This window comes from Fusarium sambucinum, chromosome IV (genome assembly GCF_050947815.1).
Source record: "Fusarium sambucinum isolate potato_lamoka chromosome IV, whole genome shotgun sequence".
Lineage (NCBI taxonomy): Eukaryota > Fungi > Ascomycota > Sordariomycetes > Hypocreales > Nectriaceae > Fusarium > Fusarium sambucinum.
The window spans coordinates 3,049,161-3,071,407 of NC_139291.1; the positions used below are offsets into that span (position 1 = coordinate 3,049,161).

The 22,247-nt window shown below is 48.6% G+C and overlaps 4 protein-coding genes across 4 annotated transcripts; 2 read left to right on the top strand and 2 right to left on the bottom strand.

Moving 5' to 3' along the window:
- Positions 1–4,606: 4,606 nt before the first annotated feature.
- FSST1_001018 (ion transporter) lies at positions 4,607–8,377 on the top strand (the record flags this gene model as incomplete). Its single annotated transcript, XM_083224072.1, has 5 exons — positions 4,607–4,946; positions 5,020–6,310; positions 6,359–6,430; positions 6,541–6,609; positions 6,658–8,377. The coding sequence occupies 5 exons, from the start codon at positions 4,607–4,609 to the stop codon at positions 8,375–8,377; spliced, it is 3,492 nt and encodes a 1,163-aa protein (XP_083091200.1).
- A 1,410-nt stretch (positions 8,378–9,787) lies between these two features.
- FSST1_001019 (uncharacterized protein) lies at positions 9,788–12,514 on the top strand (the record flags this gene model as incomplete). The annotated part of the gene is made up of 1 exon (XM_083224083.1): positions 9,788–12,514. The coding sequence occupies one exon, from the start codon at positions 9,788–9,790 to the stop codon at positions 12,512–12,514; it is 2,727 nt and encodes a 908-aa protein (XP_083091201.1).
- A 300-nt stretch (positions 12,515–12,814) lies between these two features.
- FSST1_001020 (TAP42-like protein) lies at positions 12,815–13,864 on the bottom strand (the record flags this gene model as incomplete). The annotated part of the gene is made up of 1 exon (XM_083224094.1): positions 12,815–13,864. One exon carries the CDS (start codon positions 13,862–13,864, stop codon positions 12,815–12,817), a length of 1,050 nt encoding a protein of 349 aa, XP_083091202.1.
- Positions 13,865–14,425: 561 nt separating this feature from the next.
- Positions 14,426–19,683, bottom strand: FSST1_001021 (DNA topoisomerase 2 domain-containing protein; the record flags this gene model as incomplete). Its single annotated transcript, XM_083224105.1, has 4 exons — positions 14,426–15,784; positions 15,835–16,101; positions 16,151–19,408; positions 19,621–19,683. 4 exons carry the CDS (start codon positions 19,681–19,683, stop codon positions 14,426–14,428), a joined length of 4,947 nt encoding a protein of 1,648 aa, XP_083091203.1.
- Between the last annotated feature and the right edge of the window lie 2,564 nt (positions 19,684–22,247).

Consider the following 22,247-nt stretch of genomic DNA (forward strand, 5'->3'; position numbering starts at 1 on the left):
CGACACTGTTCTGGAGCTTTTTCTCCAATTCCATCCACTGAGAACATTACCTTTAGATCTAAGTTACAAAAAGCATTGCAACGCAACGTCTCTTACTCCCATACCCAAGTCGGTTTCGCAATGCTAACTCGATATAGTATTCTTTTCAAGTCACGATCGGTTTGATCTCTTGTCAGGCGAATTATTTCAACTATTAAGGTGCCGCTTCTGCCAGAGATACCCGAAGCCATACGTATGGTGGCAAGTAGTTTATTCATGATGTTCTTGTCCTCATCGCGGTACATTACGTAGGTAGGTAGATAGTCTGTGATATTCGTCGGCTACATTGTATCGTCCATCATTCCTTCACGTCGTATCTTAGCCATCCCCAATCCTAGGAGCTCCCGCAATAAGGATATAGAAGACTTCCCAGCGCTCCCTCGTCATTCATTTGCCCGTCTGCCCACGGTAATACTCGCCGAGCTACTCCTGTTGACATAACGGCGGAATTATTCATCGTGGTAGTGATCTCGTATACTCCTTTCATGAGACCCGCCATCCATTCGAGTCCCTTCAAGATCCGGCATAGGAATCCGTATATGACATCAGACCCCGTACGCTCCCATATCATTAGCCCACAGAGTGGGATCCAGCAATAGCTGGTCAGAGTCCAAATCGAAATTAACAGTGGTAAAGTGCTGAAGAGCATAGAGGGCAAGTCGGTAATGACCTCGAGTGAAGGGTTTGAACGAATTGGCTTGATGGCGGTCTGTTCCCAAAGGTAGCGTATTAGAAGCCTCCGAACTGGTCGAAGAATGGAATGTGGAAAGATGTGGCGGATGACTATCTCCAAGAGCTCTTCTTCTGTTGGACAGTCATGGTCGAAAACGTCGCCAGATTTATCAACGACGTTGTGGGAAACTGGTTGCTGCTCAGGTGCTGACTCCAACCCACAGGTGAATCTTGCTTGTGTTTTGACAGCAGGCACAGCATTTTTTATTATTGCAGCTCCATGTTGCTGCTCAAAATGTGCGTTTAGCCAAAGCTGAACCCTTGTTTCTGTATCCATCTGACGAAGATAAGGAGATGCCTATACACTTCCTTTGCGAAGAGACATTGCATTAGGAGGGAGGCACAATTAACTTTTCATCATTCAGGAAGACAAAGGCATTGAAAGATTATAAGTCCATGGCAAGAGGCAATGTTTCCCCCATTAAGGCTAATCAAATCAATCCATTCTGTACATCTCTCGTCGAAAACGTTTATATTTGAACGAGTGTCGGGCAGCCACGAGCTTCCCAAAGCGGAGCAACAGGTGCCTCGTGGGGAGACCTCATTGGCACAGACAACTATATATCGCAGCCGGCCATTGCATGTGTCTCGACCAATTCACTTTAAATCCGGACTTGCAAAGCCACGTTCGTCGGTTCTTATTATTGTCTTTTACCAATATAAAGTTGGTGTCTTGTCTTGCCGTTGCATGCGGGCACATCACGACTTCAGACGATTCTCGAAAATTGGGACTTCTCGAAACAGCGGAGCCATTGGAGTCGACGGATGCAAAATTATCGATTGTTCGACGGTATGCATTCTCATTAGTTGATACGATATATGGTATGAAGCGTGTGCCAGCGAGCTTCTAAGGTAATCTTCCAGGAGTAAGACTCCAGTCTAGTCAACTGTAACTACAGTCCAGGTTGTTCATTTGCATCACAGCTCAAGTCATGATGATAACTACCTATGTTGAATCAGTGATTCAACTTTACCGCGTTAGTAATCAGTACGGTATGAATCGCAGGTCCTAGTAGAGTCCCAATGAATGAAGATTATGTCACCAAAATAATGCAGGCGCTTTACAAGTATATGCTGCATTTAACGCTAAGATAGCCCTTCGGTTATCGCACGCCTCTCCATCAGGGTATCAGAAGAATTGCGCTGGGAGTATAAGGGACTGAATTAGTAGGTCAGTTTATGCTAGGTTATTTATTTTTGTTCTAACACTTTAGGAGGCTAACGATTCCGCTGCCTTCTACCCTCTAGTATGGGCCTCTTCACAGAGTAGTCTCTTAGTACCTAGTAGGTATACATCGTGTTATTTACATCTCCTAGGCCCGAGCGAGTTATTTGTAGTATTCAGCAAAGACATCTACCCTTTCGAATTACGAGGCTGCCTATGTACACGTAGTTATTTTGCCTGCAGCATTAGAGTGAGGCTTAAATCCAGTTATCTCCAGTGAGAAGCGAGCGTATGCATAGGTGATGAAACAATCAACCACACCCCATTTGCTATAGGTTAGGCATAAATCCAAAGCTCAATATTTAGATAGTAGTTATACCGACCCGTTGGTAAGCCATTCTTGCCTTCCATATCAGAGCAAACTGTGCTCCTCCCTGAAACCGAAATTGATGTACTACTGCTCGATACTGATTGCAGCGGTGTGGCTTGATTACCGGATTGTGCTCCGGGCTACATCCTCTTCATAAGTCGTTAAAAGCACGTGGATCCGAAATAGGAAGATGCGATTGATCAGGTGAGAACAGGAAGAAGGATATCCATTTCTCGTCCCCGCACATATTTGTTACGGCGGTGAAGCAGTCGGGCGTGGGGGAATCGACATATGGCCGTAGTGATACCACCCTATAGTGTTGCAAACTGCATGCAATCTGCTGCCAATCCGCGAACTGACCTATCAGGCCCAAGTCAAGATTGGGATCAAACAATGACTGATCTCATGTAGCGATGAACTTACGCATACATAATGACCGGGGTGGTTCTGCAGGTCAAATGGACCGGAAGATCATCTGTGTTGCAAAGAGAGGTGATGGCCCGCAGCAGGAAGCATGTTGAACATGGAGAACACTGATTAGTGGCATGAATGAGTTAGTCGAGATCTGCGGAACATGGAGAACGTTGAGCGATTAGCTTATTAGTAGCCTGTACCCAGGTGAGGGGATGGAGATAACACAGCGAAGCTATCGCGAGGGGTTAATTGGTGGTTTCTGCTTGCCCCCCCGGATTATGGCCTGAAAGGAGTCTAACTGAATTTGATATTACATCGAGATGGCTTTTATCAGTTCCCATCACCAAACATGAAGTGACAAGTGCCGTTGAATTTCTTGTACCTGTGTTTGTAAAACGCAACAAGGCACAATGCAACAGAGACAAATCATTCCATATTACCGTCCGGATACATGCCGGTTCTTCATGATCTATTGGACGAGATGACTGAATCGAGTCAAATATCTGCTGATCATGGGATCGATCTTTGTTACAGAGGGAGTGGACCATGGGCTCCAGGTGAGACGTCTGGTCGGGTCTTTTCTGTTTATTTATGTACAGATGAATGAGTGGATCAACACACCAAAGACCAAGGTTGTTGCTTATTACGACGACATGCACGAGGAAAAAATACAGTACGCCATCATCAGCATCATAGTCAGTCACAGCATAGTGAGCTGCAAAAAACCTCGGCTGTGATTGTGTCGGTGAGTGAAAGTGAGGTCAGATATTGAATCGACGTCAGCCAGCCTTTTTATCTTGGACTTTTCTGAGTGTCTTCCTTGACAGATCGACCAGCCATAAACAATGCACATCCACCCACACTGTATGTAACTAGACTACTGTTAGTCGTGGGCTAACTTCACTTCAGTTGCCAAGCTGCGAGTCAGAACAGGCCATGTCCCACGATGCTGCAAGCCTTTCCCTTTCATCTCCAAAGTCGTCCACTGTCCCGCAGATGGTGCAAATCTAAGTTGACAGGGGATCATGGGCTAGGTAATTTGGTGATCCACCTCCCTATTTTCTTCAGTCGTGTCACCAGTGTTGATTTGCTTATGATGAGGGGAATCTACCTACATGTGTGGTGTTTAGAGCAGAGGCTGAAGAGCAATGGTACATTGCCGTCAATGTCAGTGACAAGACGTCTCAACATCACGGCGGGGAAACAATGGATAGCATTAGTACCATATGAAAAAATTGTCTCCTTTCTTCCAGCCACTATGACACCTCTCACATGGTCTTCCAGTCCCGCAAGTCATTGAATTTCCTTGGTTTTTCAACCTCCAGTAGTGCATGTAAGTCGACCTTTCAGTGGACCTCTCAACACCCATCCAAATAAAACCTGGTCCATTGACGTTACACCCTCACGATCCTGGAGCCGCTAACCGTCTAGTTCAGTCAGGGGATTTTATAGGTATCTATTGGCTGTGGAATAAGCGAATAGGTACGTGATGCTCGCCTGCTTTAGCGTCCAAGGTTGAAGCGACAGCGCCCCGGGCCTTGAAGTGTGTACCAAGTAGGCCTGCTTCCTATCCTTAGCTTGAACCCCGGGCCAAGCAAATATTGGCAGGGAACATCTCGCTCCTACACCCTCTTCCTACTACCAAGATTGTAGAACTCGACTCCAGCAACGGGGTTTTGTTGTTTGGTTTTTTTCTTGTTTCCTTTATCATCCCTAATTCCCCCTCCCACACTCCTTCGTTATATGATCCCTCTTCTGTCTTTCTATCAAAACCAACAATCAACCTTTACAGCACTGTACACTCCGCGCCGTTCCCCTCCATGGCGCGTTGAGACGACATCAAGCAAGGTGGAAAGCTTGCCCACAAGTGACGGAACCACCGACCAATGTTCCCCTCTCTACTGCAACGCCCGAGGGCTGGCCCCCGTCGAATCGATCGTCGCCAGAACACAAGTGCTTCACCTTCTCCAGGCCCTGCGAGACGACGCTACACCTTGGAACGACACGCAACGGCTGATTTTACCGAAGCCGACGACGACGATGCTGACTTTACCCACGACGAAGGCCTGAGGCGGTTCCGGAACAATGAACGGCGTACGAATAATGACGGTGATGAGGAGGAGGATGATGAAGACGACAACGACGGCAACGAAGAATATGGAATGAATGAGGATGGACGACAGAGCGGTCTCCCTGTTCTACCTTTGTTTTCTGCCTCTCATTTGGGTATGTACTGATATTATTCCTTATATCGCACAGTCATAACCCTCACGGATACTAACTAACATCACTCGTGCAGACTCTCTACCAGTTTACAGTATAACACACGCCATCCGAATTATCATTTCAACACGAACCGAGACGACTCTATCATGGGATCAGCTTCGCTCACCTCAAGTCTCCCAATTCCTTGTCAAACCCATGCAGCAACAGATTCGCGCTCAGCACTTCAACCGTGCGACCTTGTATGCTCTTATGATCAACTGTCTTCAGTTTAGCAAAGAGGGTGCACGCTACCCAGGCAATGCAGGCATAAGTAGCACTCGTGCCAAGGTTTGCGAACTGCTAACTCTCAAACTCTTGAAAGAGTACAACACCCGCGAGCTCATTGATGCCCTGGCCTATGACTTTTACCCACTTCAAGGCCTTCCTGGATCCCAATTGCCTACCTCACCACGAAAGTCACCACCAGCTAATACCCTGCCTTTGATTGCGTCCCGGACATCAACTCTTGAGGTTGCAATCCGAGCCTCAGCCAAGCATTTGCTTGCGCACCCCCTGGTCGTCCAACAACTTGAAGCTATTTGGAGCGGCGCAATCACCTTCCACTCGTCTGCCGACAGCTTGCATCGCGAGCCCCCACCAATCAATAACCGCAATTCAAACGGCTTCATAGGGAAAGCAGATGACAGAACGCCGCTACTTGGGTCGTCCGCTCGGAAGGATGCTTATTTCACTCCACCAGGGCGCCGTACGGCATCGCTCTACGATCCTCGGCAAGCGTCTCTTCTGAAGCTCTCCCGGCTCCGAGTCCCCCGATACAGATCCTTCCTTTCAACAATCTCTCTTGCGGTCTTGATTGGATTATTCCTTGCGGTTCTTGCTGAGCGCTCAGTTCAGATCACGGGTTTAGAATTGATCTTCTGGTTTTGGAGTGCTGGCTTCATGCTGGACGAGCTCGTTGGTTTCAATGAGCAGGGGTTTGAGCTCTACATCATGAGCGTTTGGAGAGTCTTTGATCTTGGTATCCTGTTGTTGCTTATCGTCTATTACTGTATGCGAGCATATGGCGTTTTTCTGGTTGATCCTCACCACTGGAACGATCTGGCGTATGATGTTCTCGCAGCCAATGCGATTCTACTACTCCCGCGCATCTTCAGCATTCTGGATCACTACCAATACTTTTCGCAGCTACTCATTGCTTTTCGCCTGATGGCCGTTGATCTTGTTGCAGTATTCATTCTCATTGGAATCCTTTGCAGCGGGTTTTTCTTCTTCTTCACATTGACCAAGAACTCATTCGGGGCGAGTGACGTTGCCTATAAGATTTTCCAGATTCTTATGGGTTTCACTCCTGCCGCCTGGGAAGTGTAAGTGAATCGACTGATCTTTCCGATTCCGTAACTAACATCTGTCAGATGGGATGCGTACAACTGGCTGGGGAGAGCCTTGTTGGTTCTGTTTCTAAGCATCTGTCATTTCCTTGTCGTGTAAGTCTTCCTATCGGCCCAGTTCTCGTGGCAGCTGTTTTATATTAAGCTTCTTAACAATGGAGCAATACGCCCTTGCTACCCCCAAGTTCTTATGCTGACCATTTCAGGACCATCTTAATTACTGTCTTGACCAATAGCTTCATGGCTATTGCGAGTAATGCAAACGAAGAGCACCAGTAAGCTGCTAGGCCTCCTTACCATTTATTTGTTCTAATCGTTTTCAGATACTTGTTTGCAATCAACACCATCTCCATGGTGAAAAATGACGCGCTGTTCTCGTATATTGCTCCTAGCAATATCTTTGCCTGGCTACTCATGCCTCTTCGGTATTTTATGCCATTGCGGCACTTTGTTTGGCTGAACCGAACAGTTATCAAAGTTACACATTTTCCTGTGCTATTTTGCATATACTTGTACGAGAGATACTGGCTTGCGCCATCCATGTACGAGCCTACCGACTTGGTTGAACACCCAAATCGCGAGCGAACTCGACATATTTCCTTCATGGATCCCGCAAGCCGAGCCGCCATCTTTAGTCCGAGCGTTAGGATGCGCGAAGAGTCGGTGGCTGGCTTCCAACAGGATCGAGCCCTGGAGGAAGTGTTCCGGCGCATGCCTGACCCTCTGACATTGAGAACACAGAGGCGCCAGGAGAGACGCAAAACACAGACAGCAATCCGTAACTGGATGGACCAGCATGACGACAATGAAGCTTCTCCAGAGCCTACAATGCCTCCTTGGCAACGAAGATCCAGCGTGGGTCTTATTCGAAGCAGCAATTTAAGGCGTGTCTCGGATGTCAGATCGATAGCAAGTGATCCTGCTGATCTGATTTCCAACGCCGGGCAGCCTCTCCGGCCATCACATTTCTCCAGAACTCGCCTGGCTGGCGAAACTGAGTACAAAGACCAGACAGATGCGGATGGAGATGATGAACTTGTGACAAACGATGAAGACGAGGACGACCATAACACAAACGCTGCCCAAAGTCAAGTTGCCAGGAGTCATCGGATTAGCGAAGAAGCCGACAGCTACTTTGCACCGAATGCGAAAAGCTTTGGAAAACTAGCGTCGTCCGTGAGCTCATCGGGCAAGAGCAAAAACCTGGCGCCAACTCCTCGGCCCAAACGAGGCGCGCACAATCGAACTCTTTCCACCAACACGATACTCTTCAATCCTCAGGACTTCAAGCAAGTGTCAAAAGCGTCTTCGCTTTCGCCCCCTCCCGGCCAACAGCGCCCGCGCACCAGTGGGCGTCCTGCAACAGGAGAAAAGACCCCGAGACGCAGCTCACCCCGCCGTACTATATACGTGACTAACACCAAGCCTCGACCAGCAATGCCACCACGAGGCATGACCGAGGCTGGCGCTGTCAGTCGATCGGCCCTTCTTAGCATTGAGCCACGGAACCGACCCAAGGACGTCCGGAGGTTATCCTCAGTTGATTTGAGTGCTATTTCTGACCATGTTGGAGGGGATCCCATTGGAGCTATGCCAGGTAGTTTCCAGACGCAAATGGCCATGGCCATGATGAAGGACAACCATCTGCGGGGGGTCGGTGGTAACGACTCCGGTGACCGCGACAGAATGGGAAGGCTAGTGTTGGCAAGAATGAAGACGCTGGAGGAGAGTTTCGCAGATGTAATCAAGGAAATGCGCGACCTAAAGAAGTCATCAACAGTTCCTACTACGCGACGCAACTCCTCCGGGGACGAGGGCAACTCGGCGCAGATGATCGAGGTAGCTGGACGAGACCGGCTAAGGAAGTACACTATGGAAAACAATCAACGCAAGGTAGCGTCTAAGCGGCCAGTCAGTCGGCGAAGTTTCAAGGAAGCCAAACCGGGCTGGGATACCAAGGGGAAGGGGAAGGAAGTGGCATACGAGTCTGACGACGAAGCTGAAACGGACGGCAGTTTGTTTCAAAAGGGGGGTTCATTGTAAAAAAGAGGGGGAACATGGCATGTGTAGGCGTCAAGGCAGAATTCTGTGATTCATGCGTATGATATATGTTTTAATGGGATGCATTGGGGGCGTTGGAGCATGTCTGACAATGGATGACTGAGATGTCATCAATGGCGAGCGTGGAGTAATGAGGCGGTAACATACGGTAATTTGACCGGTATAGCTGTAGAATTATGATGCATTTATGCTCGAGTGAATAGTATTTAGTATCACTTCGAACCTTACTAGCCGCGTTTAATGAGGTGTTGCAAGGGAAAACGAATTACGATCTGGTACACCAGTACATGATAGGTAGACCAACCGGTTGAACCAACCATGTCTGCAGATGTCAGAACAAATTTAAGGACTTGGAGCCGCAAAGAGAGTCTTGGGCATGAATTGGAGTTGCAAGTTCACAACAACTTAAAGTAACATCCCACCTAAACAAGATAGGTTCAATACATACTTACCTACCCAAGCAATAATAACGCAAGGTAGTTGACACTTGTTTCGTCACTAGGTACAATCTGGCTACCCTGAAGCGGGATAATAAGAGCCAACCTAGGTAACAGTTTTATCTTTAAGCTACCATTGGAGCTTTCAAGGGTAAGTAGGCTAATGCTCGCACTGATGTCCCTTTTTATGTAGGAATTAAACGACTCCCATCCAATGATTGGTTATTCGAACGCGTTAACGTACATATTGCCACTTCAGATGTCAAGGTTGCGTGAAGCTACGTAAGTGACAGACAAATACGTATCAACAGAATCCAGACATTATCTAGGTTTTCTGTTATGCCTTGATGTATGAGTAAAATACTAATAATACGTTGACGAATTAGGAGCAGACGATTATGGTATGGCATGAGCCAACATATGCAATTTGGTTGACTCACAAGTCACAAACCTATGTAGCAGGCAGCCTCAAGGCAACCGTCATCCAGTTTTAAAACTCTCAGGCATCAAGTTGATCATGAGGGGTAGTTGTGTACTATATGTACCTAGCCAGGCATACGTTTTTCTGTAAGGCTGGCTGAATTGACAGCCTGTCAGCCCATCGTTGTCTTGCCTACCTAAACTCTACGTCTTACATCTCCGCCCCAACAAGGGTTAATCAGTCAATAGACAGTCTGTCCCCTCAACCATATATATACATAAATGTTTTGAATCAAAGAGGATCCCCTCTTGCAAATTTGTATCTCGTTTCTCTGCACTGCCGCAACCTTGTTTAGACACAGCCTACACCGTCTATTTCGACACAGCCTCTGGGGTTGACTGCACTGCCTACACCTATCTACTACAAGTCTGCCTTGGCATGTGACATATGCATTTGTTTTTTGACTTTTACTTCAGACGTTCCTCGTTTCAACAAACTCAGCTACTCAGACGAGATATCGTCTTGTCTCCTGCCATGAACTTCCCCGATGAATGGCAGAACTACCCGGTGAACGGTGTACCAAACCCTGTACCAGGTGCTTGGAGCAGTGGCCTTTCTAATGCATCAGGTCAGTCCAGTAACACTTCGGCGTATAACATGATGCCAATCCAGCCTCCGTCTGCACCCTCTCAGCATGAGATTCCTCGATATCAGCATCCCATAATTCTTCCTCCACCTCAAAGTGAGCACCAAGGCAGTGAAGCCGTCAACGAAGACAACGACCAAAACCGAGACGCAGACTGGGAGGAAGACCAGAGCCATTATCAATTACCACTAAAACCTGCTCCCTTGTCAGAATTCCCTGGATCTGCATTTAATAAAGCCCGACATGTATATGTCAGTCATATACCAAAGCTTATGGCAGACGAGGAGATCGAGCAGTCTCGCAGTTTCGAACGTTACCGTCTCCATTCCATCAGGTTCGAGCTTTCCCAGGGAGATGTCCTTGTCTTCATCGACTACCCTGATTACCACAAAGAAGCCATCACTCATACCGACTGCAATGGCATAATTTACAAGTCACAGCAATTCCGTATCCACTCCAAAAAGCTCTTGGAGACCAATTCTTCCGCTTTCGAGGAGATGCTTAGACCTACGTATCAGTTCAGGATCCAGAGGCGCCGCAAGATGGTCAATAAGATGCCCGAAGGCATCAAGTATTTGCTCGACCTGACACCGCCTTCGGAAGGAGACGAACTGGTATTCCAAATGACCGAGCTATCCTTGACTCCTGCGCTTATCAAGTGGTGGAAGTCATCCATCGAGAATGATACCGATATGAGCTTGGTGTCGGGCCATGACGATGTTTGTTTGTGCAACAGACAGCCCATGTCCCCAGAAAGCGACGAACGCGAGGGAGACATTCCAAGCCCTGGCCAAGGACCTGCCGAGAACTCTGACAGAGCGAGTGTCAGACTGAACAGAAGGAATCGTTCACGGGAGAAACCGTTACCTAGGGCCAAGATCGAAACCGCACTGCAGATGAAAGCTAGAGGCGAGAACGAATTCATGCCAACGCCCGCGTATCGACGCACCCCGGATTACTGTCCAATTCGCCATCGTAATGGAATCATCAGGCTACTCATGCTGATCGAAGGTAAAGGAGTTATCCTTGACTCGGCACCGCGTATGTGGACTCTTGTCAAGCTTGGCAACATCTTCGATTGTAGTTCTCTCCTTCGGGATCGTGTTACTCAATGGATAATGCATGGCTCCAATACCACTTTCGTCGAAGTAGCACCTGAAGAAGCTTTGCAAATTGCATTCTCCCTCAAGATCCCTCAGATCGCTGAAAGTGCTTTCAAGATTCTTGTCAATGAACTTGCGCTCAAGCTGGCTGGCGAAGCTGAGCTGCATCAGAATTACAACCACACAACAATATTTGGTCGAAGACTGGGGGACCTCCCCGATGAACTCAGCAACCTAGTACAGCATGCAGCTCAGGCGTTGATTGAGAGAGTTTCAGATATCGACAAGATGATGCACAATCCTTGCCTGTATGACTTCTGGGATATCGACGAGTGGAATGGTATGCGAGTGATTGAGCAGCTTCTCGCACGAGAAAACTCAGAACTCGCAATTGAGGCACTTGCCGTCCTTCGGTCTCTTATAGATAATCTGGTTGCTGAGGTCGCGCAGGCGTGGGAAATCAACATATCCATTCCTCCGGCTTATCAGTACTTGACATATCAGAGCATTGATCAAGACCGTTTGACATACGTGGAACCGCAGGACTTTGAGAATACGACTATGATAATGTGCAAGTTCAACTCAACCCAGATGCTACTCTGTGCTTCGCCATATAACGAGGTCGGTGTGGATCTCGATGCCCGGAGATGGTGTTCAAGTCGATGTAGACTGGCTGGCTACCAGCACCAAACATACAAAGATCTGGTGCAGAAGGCAACGATAGCACTGAGAGTCTTTCTCGCCTCAAATCCAAGGCTTCAGGATGACGAACTCTGGAAGCGCATTCTTGAGCTCAAGGATTACCCATTCCCAGTAAGGGAAGAGGTATCACAGTTCAATAGACCGATCGTGTCTCTCGATCATCTCGAAGCTGAAGTCAAGGATCGACTTCGTCTGGTCACACTCTCATGGGAACGCCGCAATTTTGAACCACCGCTCAACATAACCAGGCATCTTCTACTCACTTTGACAGATAATGAGCTTAAATATCTTCCATTATGGTGTGGAGGATGCGACGATGGCACGGGTGGCGTCTTCGAGGATCCTATTCCTTCCACAGACATGGGGCCGAAGGGGCCAGGGCCAGGCTTTCACACGGGACAAACAATTCCTTCAGCACCTGCAAGTATAAGTGGTTCCATGATCGAAGATATGGATGCGCTGCGGGTTTGGGGTAGCACGACAGGTGCTTCGATAAATGTTCATGATAGCATTTCAACTGTCTATCGAACAGATCAGGTCATCGCCGAAGACAAATCTATAGCTTCGGAGTCATTCACAGCTGGTGGATCCGAGTACGCAGATGCTAGATTTGCTTTACCAGCAGACCATCAAGAAATGGGCGAAGCAGTCAATATGTTGATCGAGACGACAGATGAGCCTACAGACTCAGAGTCGAAATCTGCTACCGAAGGTCGAAGCGCAGTTGGTAACAACAGTGCTGACGACGATGATATGTATATGTGGGATGGCGATAGCGGCAGCGAAAGCAGTACGCGCACACTCTCTTGAATGACGCGAGTATGGGAGGAATATATTATGTTCTTTATGGGATACAACAGTACCAAGGATTGCAATCTCACGTCCAAATACCAACGGGTTTAGAAGCATCGACACATGATTGAGATCTAAAACAGTTCGAGAATACGTATATCGAGGGTATCATTCTTTATATATTTCCTTTACCGTCAATGCATGTGAAAATGCTGAACCCTTCCTGTGACCAACACATTTTCTTTTATCGAACGCCTATGCCATTGTCCATCCTTTGCCTTTTTGCCGCTTTCTATCAAGCACATCCTCATATATCTATCAACCCCTGTTGAGAGTGTTGCCCGCTCCTTTGGGATTGTGGTCCACAAATTCATCCCACTCACGCTGCTTGTATGTCTCACGATCTACAGCATCATAATCATCCTCGTCAACCACTTTCTTTTCCTCCACACCACCTTGTAGAATGTTGCCCTGCCTTCTTTCCTCCTCGAGGTACTCGTCGATAGACATGGTTGGTAAGTTGTGTCCGGAGCGGAATACATCCCGTGACATCTGGTCGCGCGAACCTACAAGTGTAAAGGGCTGAAGCGGCTTGCCTTGCTTAGAAAGTAAGGGCCCACCAGGAAGTGAATGCAGGCGACGAAGAGGCTGATCGAGACGAGAGGAGTGGTCATCCATAGATGGTGTATCGGTGGACAAAGGCGCAAGTGGTCGAGGCGCCTGCGCAAGGATATCAACCTCACGATTGAGCGAGTCCAAAGCCTGAAGAGTAGAATGTACTGCAAATGTGATTTGTGTCATGTAGAGCTCTCGCACGAGTTCCTCATCGCCTTGCTCCACGTAGCGCGGGTTCCGTCGCAACATCTCCAGTTTCTCTTTCAGCGCCTTCTCCGCACGGTAATTCGCAATCTTGCCATCTCGTCGCGCCGCAGCGTCGGTGGTCGCAACCACAGCAAAACTCTCTGGCTCGTCACGGTATCTCTCAAGAATACGATCGTACGGCGGCTGAACAAGACCGTACCCGTCTACGGCGGCTAAGAAACGCTCATATGCGGCACGAGACTTTGCGAGAACTTCAAGGCGCTGATCAGGGCTCTGATTCGGGGTTTTCTGAACGAGCTCTGCAATATGAGCATCGAGAAGGAGGTACGGAATATCGGTGGTAGAAACGTCCTCGATGCCCTCGTTGGGAGAGAAGATAGCAAGAGCTGATATCCGGTCGCGCGCCGAGTTATAGAGGGAAAGGGCAGCATCGAGATCGGAGCGGTAGGCGGGTGATGTTGCTTCAAAGGCGTTCTCTAAGGCCCGACGCTTTTCTTCTGCCGCTTCATAGAGGGAACGAAGCGACTGCGGCTCTTCTGATGACATTCTGGATATTGATTTGTTGTGATGTTAGGAGACAAATGAGGATAAATGGTCGGATGGAGATGGATGATAAATTAGGCCCTTGGATTCTCGTAGAACCCCGCGCTAACAGGGAGGCAGCTCTTATCGATAAGCAATCGCTATAAATAGGAACCTACAGAGTACCTACTAAGGTAGTCGACCTCCATTAGTTGAGAAGGAGTGAGCTGTGAGATTGGGAGACATCACTGACTTCATAGGAGAGGCGAAGGGTTCAACAGCTCTTTTATATGGCTAGGTAATTTATATACTAATAGCACCTTGGCCATTGGATATCAATAAACAGCTAGGCCATGGCCCTAGTAAAGCAATTGTCCTGCATCCTGTACGCCCTCAAACCAGACTTGTGTAATAATTCTCAGCTTCAGATCAATCCCCTTCCATCGTACCGCCCCTTTGAAGTATTTCAAAACAATAGCTCGTACTCACGAAATAAGAAAACAATAACAAAGCCAAACATCAGAGGCCCCCAAGAATGAAAGCATTCGACACTCTTGTCATCTCCCGCCATTTCTCATCCTGCAACTAGTCTTCATCATCATCCATTGAGAAAGGATCATCGCTCTCATCTGGTTGCCCTACTGAAGAATCATCGTCAACAACAATGGGTCGTCTTGCAGCGGCAGCGCGTCCAGGTCGCGCCCTCGCAGCAGCCTTAGGAGGGGGCGAGTCAGGCTCGGCCATGTCTTCATCCGAGTCATCGTCGAGTACCGGCTTTTTGACAGCCTTTTTCGCGGCGTATGCCTTGGCTGCTGGCGAGAGAGTGGTTTGCTTTGTGGCGGGACGTGAAGCAACCTTTGACGCTGCTGTTTTCGTAACCTTTGTGGCTGCTTTGGGAGCGGCCTTGGGTTTCGTCGCCTCTTTGCTCTTAGCACCAGCGGGACGACCCCGACCCTTCTTGACTGTGGCAAGACCAGCTGGTGTTGGGTCCTCAGACTCGGTACCCGTAGATTTGGACTTGGCAGATGTTGGCTTGGCTGGAGCTACAAAAGGCTCGTCATCAGAAAGGAAGCTATCAACGTGGTCATCCTTAGCCGCCGTCTTGTGTGGTGACGACTTGGCAAGCATTTCGTAGTTCGTGTCGTCAGGACTATCGTCTTCGAAGTCAAACGCCTTGGCCGACTTGGCCTTAGCCTTTGGAAGTCCACTGTTGCTGGTGTTGCCGTGGCTGGAGTCTGGTCGGCTCATAGCATGTAAACTAAACCTGCCCTTTTCACCGTCGCCAGCTGGTTTGTCAATGCCCTTGACCAGAGCACCAACGTCACCAAGCATTTGGTCGTCATCACTTTCAGAGTCGTCATCGATGACCGCCTTTATCTTAGATGCAGCAGCGCGCTTGGCTCGCCCGGTGCCTGGTGTTTCGGTCGGTGACGGCTGAGATGTCTTCACTGCGGGTGCCGATGACTTACTGCGGCCCAGGGCGGCGTAGTCGTCGTCAGAGAAGGCATCTGAGAGCTCCATGACATCGGCCTTAGGCTCCTTCTTAACCTTTGGCTTCGAGCTGAACATATCGGCAAACCGTTGAGCACTCTTCGTTTCCACCTTGACTGGCTTAGGAGCCGGCTTGGCTGTTGTAGCAGCAGCCTTGGGTTTCGCGCGGGCCTTCTTCTCAGGCGCATAATCATCATCATCCTTGGCTTTGCGGCCACGAGCGGTGCCAGCACCTATCTTTTTAGAAACGCGGCGGCCCAAGCGACGGATGTTCGTCTTTATTTCAGCATCGAATGCAAGCTGATTCTCCCACTCAATCATGAATTCATCAAGGTCACGGCACCAGAGATCCTTCTCACTGAGAGCGAGAAGTTCCTGGTGCTCGGCCTCCTTCTTCTCGATGGCGAGTTTGAGTTTTTCAAGTCGTTCAGCAGTCAATGACCAGATAGGCATCTGCGATGTGTTAGCACCTGTGCTGTTTCTCTACCTCACATGTGGCTTACCGAGAGAAGATAGTCGTAGTCACGGGCGCCACCCTCCAAGTCCCCTTCGACGTCCTGGTTGTCCTCTTCGTCTTCTTCTTCATCCGACGTCTTCTTCTTGTCCCCACGGGGAGGAAACGCCTCGTAATCACGATCTCGAAGCTCCTGCACAAGTACGGCCTTCTTCTTCTTACCGACCACAAGTTTGTTGTCGATAATCTCTTTGATAAATCGTGCTTGGTTCTGGAGCTTGCGCAAATCTGCGTGGTAAACCCCCAGCCAGTGTTTCTACAAAATGTTAGCTGGACCACCGCCGGCCTCAGACCAGAAAGCTCACCTTGCGATCGGTATACATGTCAAGACGGTACTGGTAAAACTCTTCGAGGATCTCTTCAACCTTCTCGTACTTGCGAATTCGGCCGCTGGTATCGAATGCAACCAAGTTGGAGGTAGCGACCTGCTTGGTAAGCTTAAACCGCTCGAGGATACCCTCCTCCATCACTTTGCCCATGTGCTTCTCGTCCACAGAGATCTCGAAATGAACAGTACTGTGGTCGTTGAACTCTTTGTAATCTTTGATCCACGAAGGGCCTCCTTCGCCGGAAATAATCTTTTCCAATTTTGCCTTGAAATCATCTGTCCACATACGGATGGGCAGTTCTGTAATGATGACCTCGTTATCTTTCTGTTCGTTGAGCTCTGCGACACCATTGAACTTGTAACGGTCGGGCCCAGCAGCTTCAGGAGTGCCCTTCCAACCACGGAACCAAGGCATCATTGTCTCGAAAGGTTTCTCTTCCGTGTCATTCTCGTCCAAACGGCCCATTCGACGCCTCAAGTTTTGAACGATATCTGCAGGGTGGTAGTTGGGGATGTTACTACTCCAACCCGTGCCAATACCATCGGCGCCGTTGACTAACACCATGGGAAGAATTGGAGCATATACCATTGGTTCGATTTTCTTGCCATCTTCATAATGATGTAGCAGGTTGGGCTCATCCATAGGGTGGAAGATTTTGCGGGCAAAAGGTGACAATCGAGTGAAGGTATAACGAGGACTAGCAGCATCAGAACCACCTGCAAGTCGAGAACCGAAGTTTCCACTAGGTTCCAGGCAGTTGATGTTGTTTGAACCAATGAAGTTCTGAGCAAGACCAATAATGGTTTGTTGAAGTGACTGTTCACCGTGGTGGTATGCCGTTTGTTCGGACACATAACCTGCCAATTCAACAACCTTCTTGTCTTTGATTATGTTTCTCTTGAAGCACGCGTAGATCACCTTGCGCTGACCGGGTTTAAACCCATCCAGAACAGACGGAATAGATCGCATGTTGTCAGCCATACTGAAGAGAATAAGTTCTCTGTTGATGAAGTCAGAGTAGCAAATTTGCTTGGCCGAATGATCTAGGAAAGTACCAGGCACAAAGTTGCCCAGCCATTCTTTTCTCGCATCCGCCTTCTTCTTGGAAAAGGCCAACTCCAACATCTTGGATTCTTCGGGTTTCATAACTTCAAATTCCTTCAAATGGTCATCAAGATTGGTGAAGTAGACTTGCGCGTCCTCATTGGAGCTGGTTCCCAGACCCTTGAAGTACTTAGAATGCCACCGAGTGAGCTCGTTCTTGTGAACATCTTTCCACTCTTCGTATTCTGGCTGCGTGAAGAAAGATTTGAGTTTCTGGGGCTTCTTGGGGTTTGAGCCTTGCCAGACTTTGACAATGGGGGTAATGAACTCCCGGAAGAAATCGGGGATCCTGAGAAGAGATGGAAATTGGACCTCGAGGAAATTGATGAGAAGTCCTTTGATATGACTACCATCATGATCCTGATCAGCCATGATCATTAGATGTCCGTATCGGAGGTTTTTTGTGTCGGTGTAAGATGTCTTGTGCTTGAGCCCTAGGAATTGCTTGATGTTCTGGATCTCTTGATTTTTTGCGATCTGATCAGGCGAAGCGTCACGTACGTTAAGCAGCTTTCCACGCAGCGGGAAGACACCAATTCGGTCAGGATCGAGGATGGCACGGCCAGAAACCGCCAAACCCTTGGCGGAATCACCTTCTGTCAAAATCAAAGTACATTCATGACCTCTTCTTGTGCCAGCAAAGTTAGCCTCGACCAGCTTGGCATTGTTCACTCGTGATCGCTTGTTACCATCACTTTTGGCCATCATTTTGTCGGCCTTCTTCTCCGCAAAATCCAAGATGTTCTGGATGGCCTCGGACTTTGCCACCTTCTTCAGGAAATCATCACCCAGTACGCATTTGCTACCAAATTGGCTCGCCTTGGTTGTCATCTGCTCCTTGGTCTGTGAAGAGAAAGCAGGGTTGTCGATGTAGCAATTGATGAAAACGAAGATGTGATTTCGCAGGTGGTTTTGCTTCAAAGTGTGGCCCTTGCGCTTCTTGTTCAGAGCGTTGAGAAGACTTTTGGTAATCTGATCAGCAATATAGTTGACGTGAGTACCGCCGGCTGTGGTTGCGATAGAGTTGACAAATGAGACTTGTTGGAAAGTGCCGTCAGAGACAGCGAAGCCCACCTCCCATCGAGGATGCGACTTATCCTTGTCCATCTCCACGGTGCAGGTAGGAGTGCCGCCCTCCTCGTCGCTTCTGTCCTTTGCGATAGACTTGGCGTAAAGATCACAGTAAGCCTTGAAGTCCTTGATCTTGACTTGCTCTCCGTTGAGGAATACTTTGATGCCTCTAATCGTACCCACCATGTCGTAGACTCTTCGATACATCAATGATTCCAGATCGTCGTCAATGCCGTCTTCCATACCAAAGCGCTTGAAATCAGGTTTGAAAGTAATCTTGGTGTAGCTGGCGGTTTTGCTAGCAGTGATCTTGGCCTTGTGCATCGTGTTCATGTTGTTGGTCCATGTCTGCTTGTACCTCTTCCCGCTTACACTGTCCTGACACTCGAGATTAAACTCGGTACTGAAGACGTTACATAGTTTGGCACCGTAGCCGTTACGACCACCAACGGTCTTCTTCTCGTCATCGTCAAAGTTGGAACCTGCCAACAAATGTCCGAAGATGAGTTCAGGAATATAAATATTCTCCTTTTCGTGAAGCACGATCGGAATGCCCTTTCCGTTGTTCTCGACGCTGATCACACCGGCCTCACGGTCGATATTGATCTTCATGTATGTCATGGAGCTGTCGCGCTGCTTGTTGTCGGCAGCGTTGACCAGAATCTCGTCAAAAATCTTGTAGAGACCAGGCACAAAATTGATGGCTTTGTACTCCATGAGTTGAGTCTCTTTGTTTAAAACCCATAGTTGTTGTTCTGTTCTTTCAACAGAACCAATATACGTGTCAGGTCGCTTGAGGATGTGTTGGAGCTGTGTGAGTTTTGTGTACATTTCGGTGGCCGTCTTCTGCTTGGCAGGTTTGGCAGGGCTGTCGATGGCCATGTCGTCGTCCTCGGCCTCCATTTTTTGCTTCTTCGCCTTGGGCGGCGTGTTGGAGGCATTGGAGGCAACACTCGCATCGTCGTTGTCGCTCTCTGGAGTAGGGCGCTTCTTAGGCTGGGCCTTTGTTTTGAGGGTTGATTGCACCATCTTTTTGGGCGCGGCCTTGGACTTCGCTTTCTGTTCAAGGCTTTAGCTCAAGTGCGCAGTAGAAGACCCGTGGAAAATGTGTAGGTGCTGTTGTTTTATGCAGGCAAAAAGAAAGGTTCAAAAGAATCGGGAAGCTGTGGTGCGCGGTGATGAGGGAGGTGAAGCGGGCAGGCAGAAGAAAGCAACCATAGATTCAATATGCACCATGGTGAAGCAGAGAGGGGCAGAAGAAAGTAACCTACAGTTTCGGGAACGAAGCCGTCAGACTCGTCCTCAAGACTGAACATAGACTCGTCGGAATCCATTTTGTTGATGTTTGAAGTGGGAGAAAAGAATCTGGCTTGAGACGGCCAGGTAGAACTATGTAAGGACAAAGAGAGTGTATACAAGGGGGGGGATGAGAACAAAGGTTTCAAGCTCAAAGAACAGTTAAAGCGAGCAAAGGATGTTGCTCGCGCATGAAGTCGCGACAACAAAGGCGAAAAAGAGGAGCCAAGACGTGTCAATGCTTGACTTCTCATCAACGAGATTATGTTGTTGAGGTGGTGGTAAGCTAAACCAGGGTCTTTGTTCTGCGTATGTACATAAACAACAAATCTTACAGGGGACGCGACTGTGGCGGTCCACCCCTGACCGGCCATGGTGGGGCCGCGTTTTGATGCCTAAGGCCTAAAGGCGACAACTGCCACTACAGGTGAGAACGCCAGATCTTGTTACCCAGCACATGATTCAAGTCATCCCATATGGATGTGAAAGCCTCATTCTCTTATCAACCAGGTACTATCCAACTTTTTACGTTGTGGTTGCATTTGGCCTTGCTTCTGTGTGGGGAAAAAAGTCTTTATGATTTGTCCGTTTTGAATTATGCGCAACTTCAACAAAGGCCTAAGCTTAGAAGTTGGCCGCCGTTTGCTTCAATCCAATATCACATTCCTGTTCAAAGACGGGATGAACTACAAAACTCTCTCATCATGAAACGAACTCTCGGTTCAAGTCATTCTCACACCTGTGAGCCGATTCAGTTTGATTAAGTGCACCGAAGACACCCATAAAATATAGCAACGGCTAGCAAACCTGCACTGTTGCCTCGTTTCATTTGCTCGTCAGCTCGTGCCATACGTTCCACAAGCTTGCCAGAATAAGAGCCTTCACCATGGAGACTACGGCAACTTGTCAGGTTCCGAGGCCGGCCCTGCTCTGATCGTATCGTGGTCGCCTATTCTCCGAAACGAGCCTGTCAAGCTCGAAGTCAGACATGCACCGGGCTCAGACTGGATTAGCGGGCCGAGTCAAGATGTGCGACTTGAAACGGAGGAAAGTCTCTGTCAAAGATACGTGTGCCGCCCTGGCATGGGAACCTAACTCCTGCTTATTCTCCTGGTTGCACCGTCTTCGAGATTAGCTTGACTGATGCTTGCTGTATCACCAACAGGGTCTTCAACGAGGTATCTGCTATCGCCTCACTCTCAGTTAGCCTGGGCATTCCCGCACTGCTCTTGCGGTACCGATGGTACCTAGGTGCCCTCTTCTGGCTACACTACCACGGAGTATCTAAATGCCCAAGCTCTTATCGCCGATCAGCTTGTTGGTCTGGAGTGAAGCCAGTTCATGCTATACCGATCTGACTGATGCCGGTGGTTAATAGACGCCTTCGTCCTCTCTTGCATAAGCTCTGCAATCGTTTCGTCGTAGACCTTAGAACACTATAATATAGACTCATGGGCATCACCTTTACCTCTCGAAACAGCTGCTTGGCATGGGCACGGCGACTGATGCCACACCGATGGGGGAAGGAAATTGGTAACACTGACCGAATTCGATGCAGGGAACCGCAATGTACCTTTCTCTACACCTGGTTCAAAAGAAACGCCAGCTCGCCATGGCCTCCCGCTGTCCCACCTCGCCGAAATCGTACAATCTTCTGAAACCAATTCCTGAGAAATAGGAAATCATTAACTGACCTTGATACCTATATAGACGATCCGTTGTTTCCGAATCTGTCACAGCTCGGTCCGATAGGCTTAGCAGGAGATCAAACACATCGCTCAGCTTTCAAAATAGGCACGGGTGTCATGCGTAATTCCTGATTGGGAATATCTGCATGTTTAGACAGTGCTGTATAGACCCAACACTGCAGACTGCAACGGTGTTCAACCAAGAAATGTCAGATCCCGTGTTAGGCCCTGCTTCTATCCCTCACAAGTGCTTTTCAAAAGCCCGTTGAGCTGCAATCAAATGACGTTCCCATAGGCAACCTCGAAGAATTGAGCAGAGAAACCCGACTCCGGAAGTGTGTCGCTTTCCGAGCCGTCGGCTGGTCGCGTTAAGTGTGATGAGTTTGGCGAGACGGCGTTGACGGCTCTGTCAGGGGCATCCGATCCGTAAAATGGCCATGACCCCGTACCAAGAGAGCAAAAAGAAAAAAAGGGTGGGAGGCGATGTTATACGTGAGCAACGCATCTTGCATATCAAGATGTGGTTACGTACAGCACTCCATATTATAAACCGCATAACACTCAACAGCATACATGATTACAGAGATTTTGACGCCTCGTGCCTTGAACATAGGCCAATTGGCTCCTCAAACTTTGTATTTCACTCAAACGCTGAGGGGCAGGCGTATCGGGCATGGGCTTGTGTTCCCTCTCGGGGATTTTTCTTGTGCCTGTACGCCAGAAAGCTCATGGGAGTAACAAGGACTAGAAGCATGACATATTGTCTAAGGCATCGCAAAGGACGTGATCATCTCAGGGAGGAGGAGGCTTGCAGACCGACTTCTGGAAGCGCCATCGAACTCACCAAATAACAAACCGTCGGTGTGGTATGCAACGGCTATGTACAGCTCTTGTTCAGATTGGGGATGCATTCA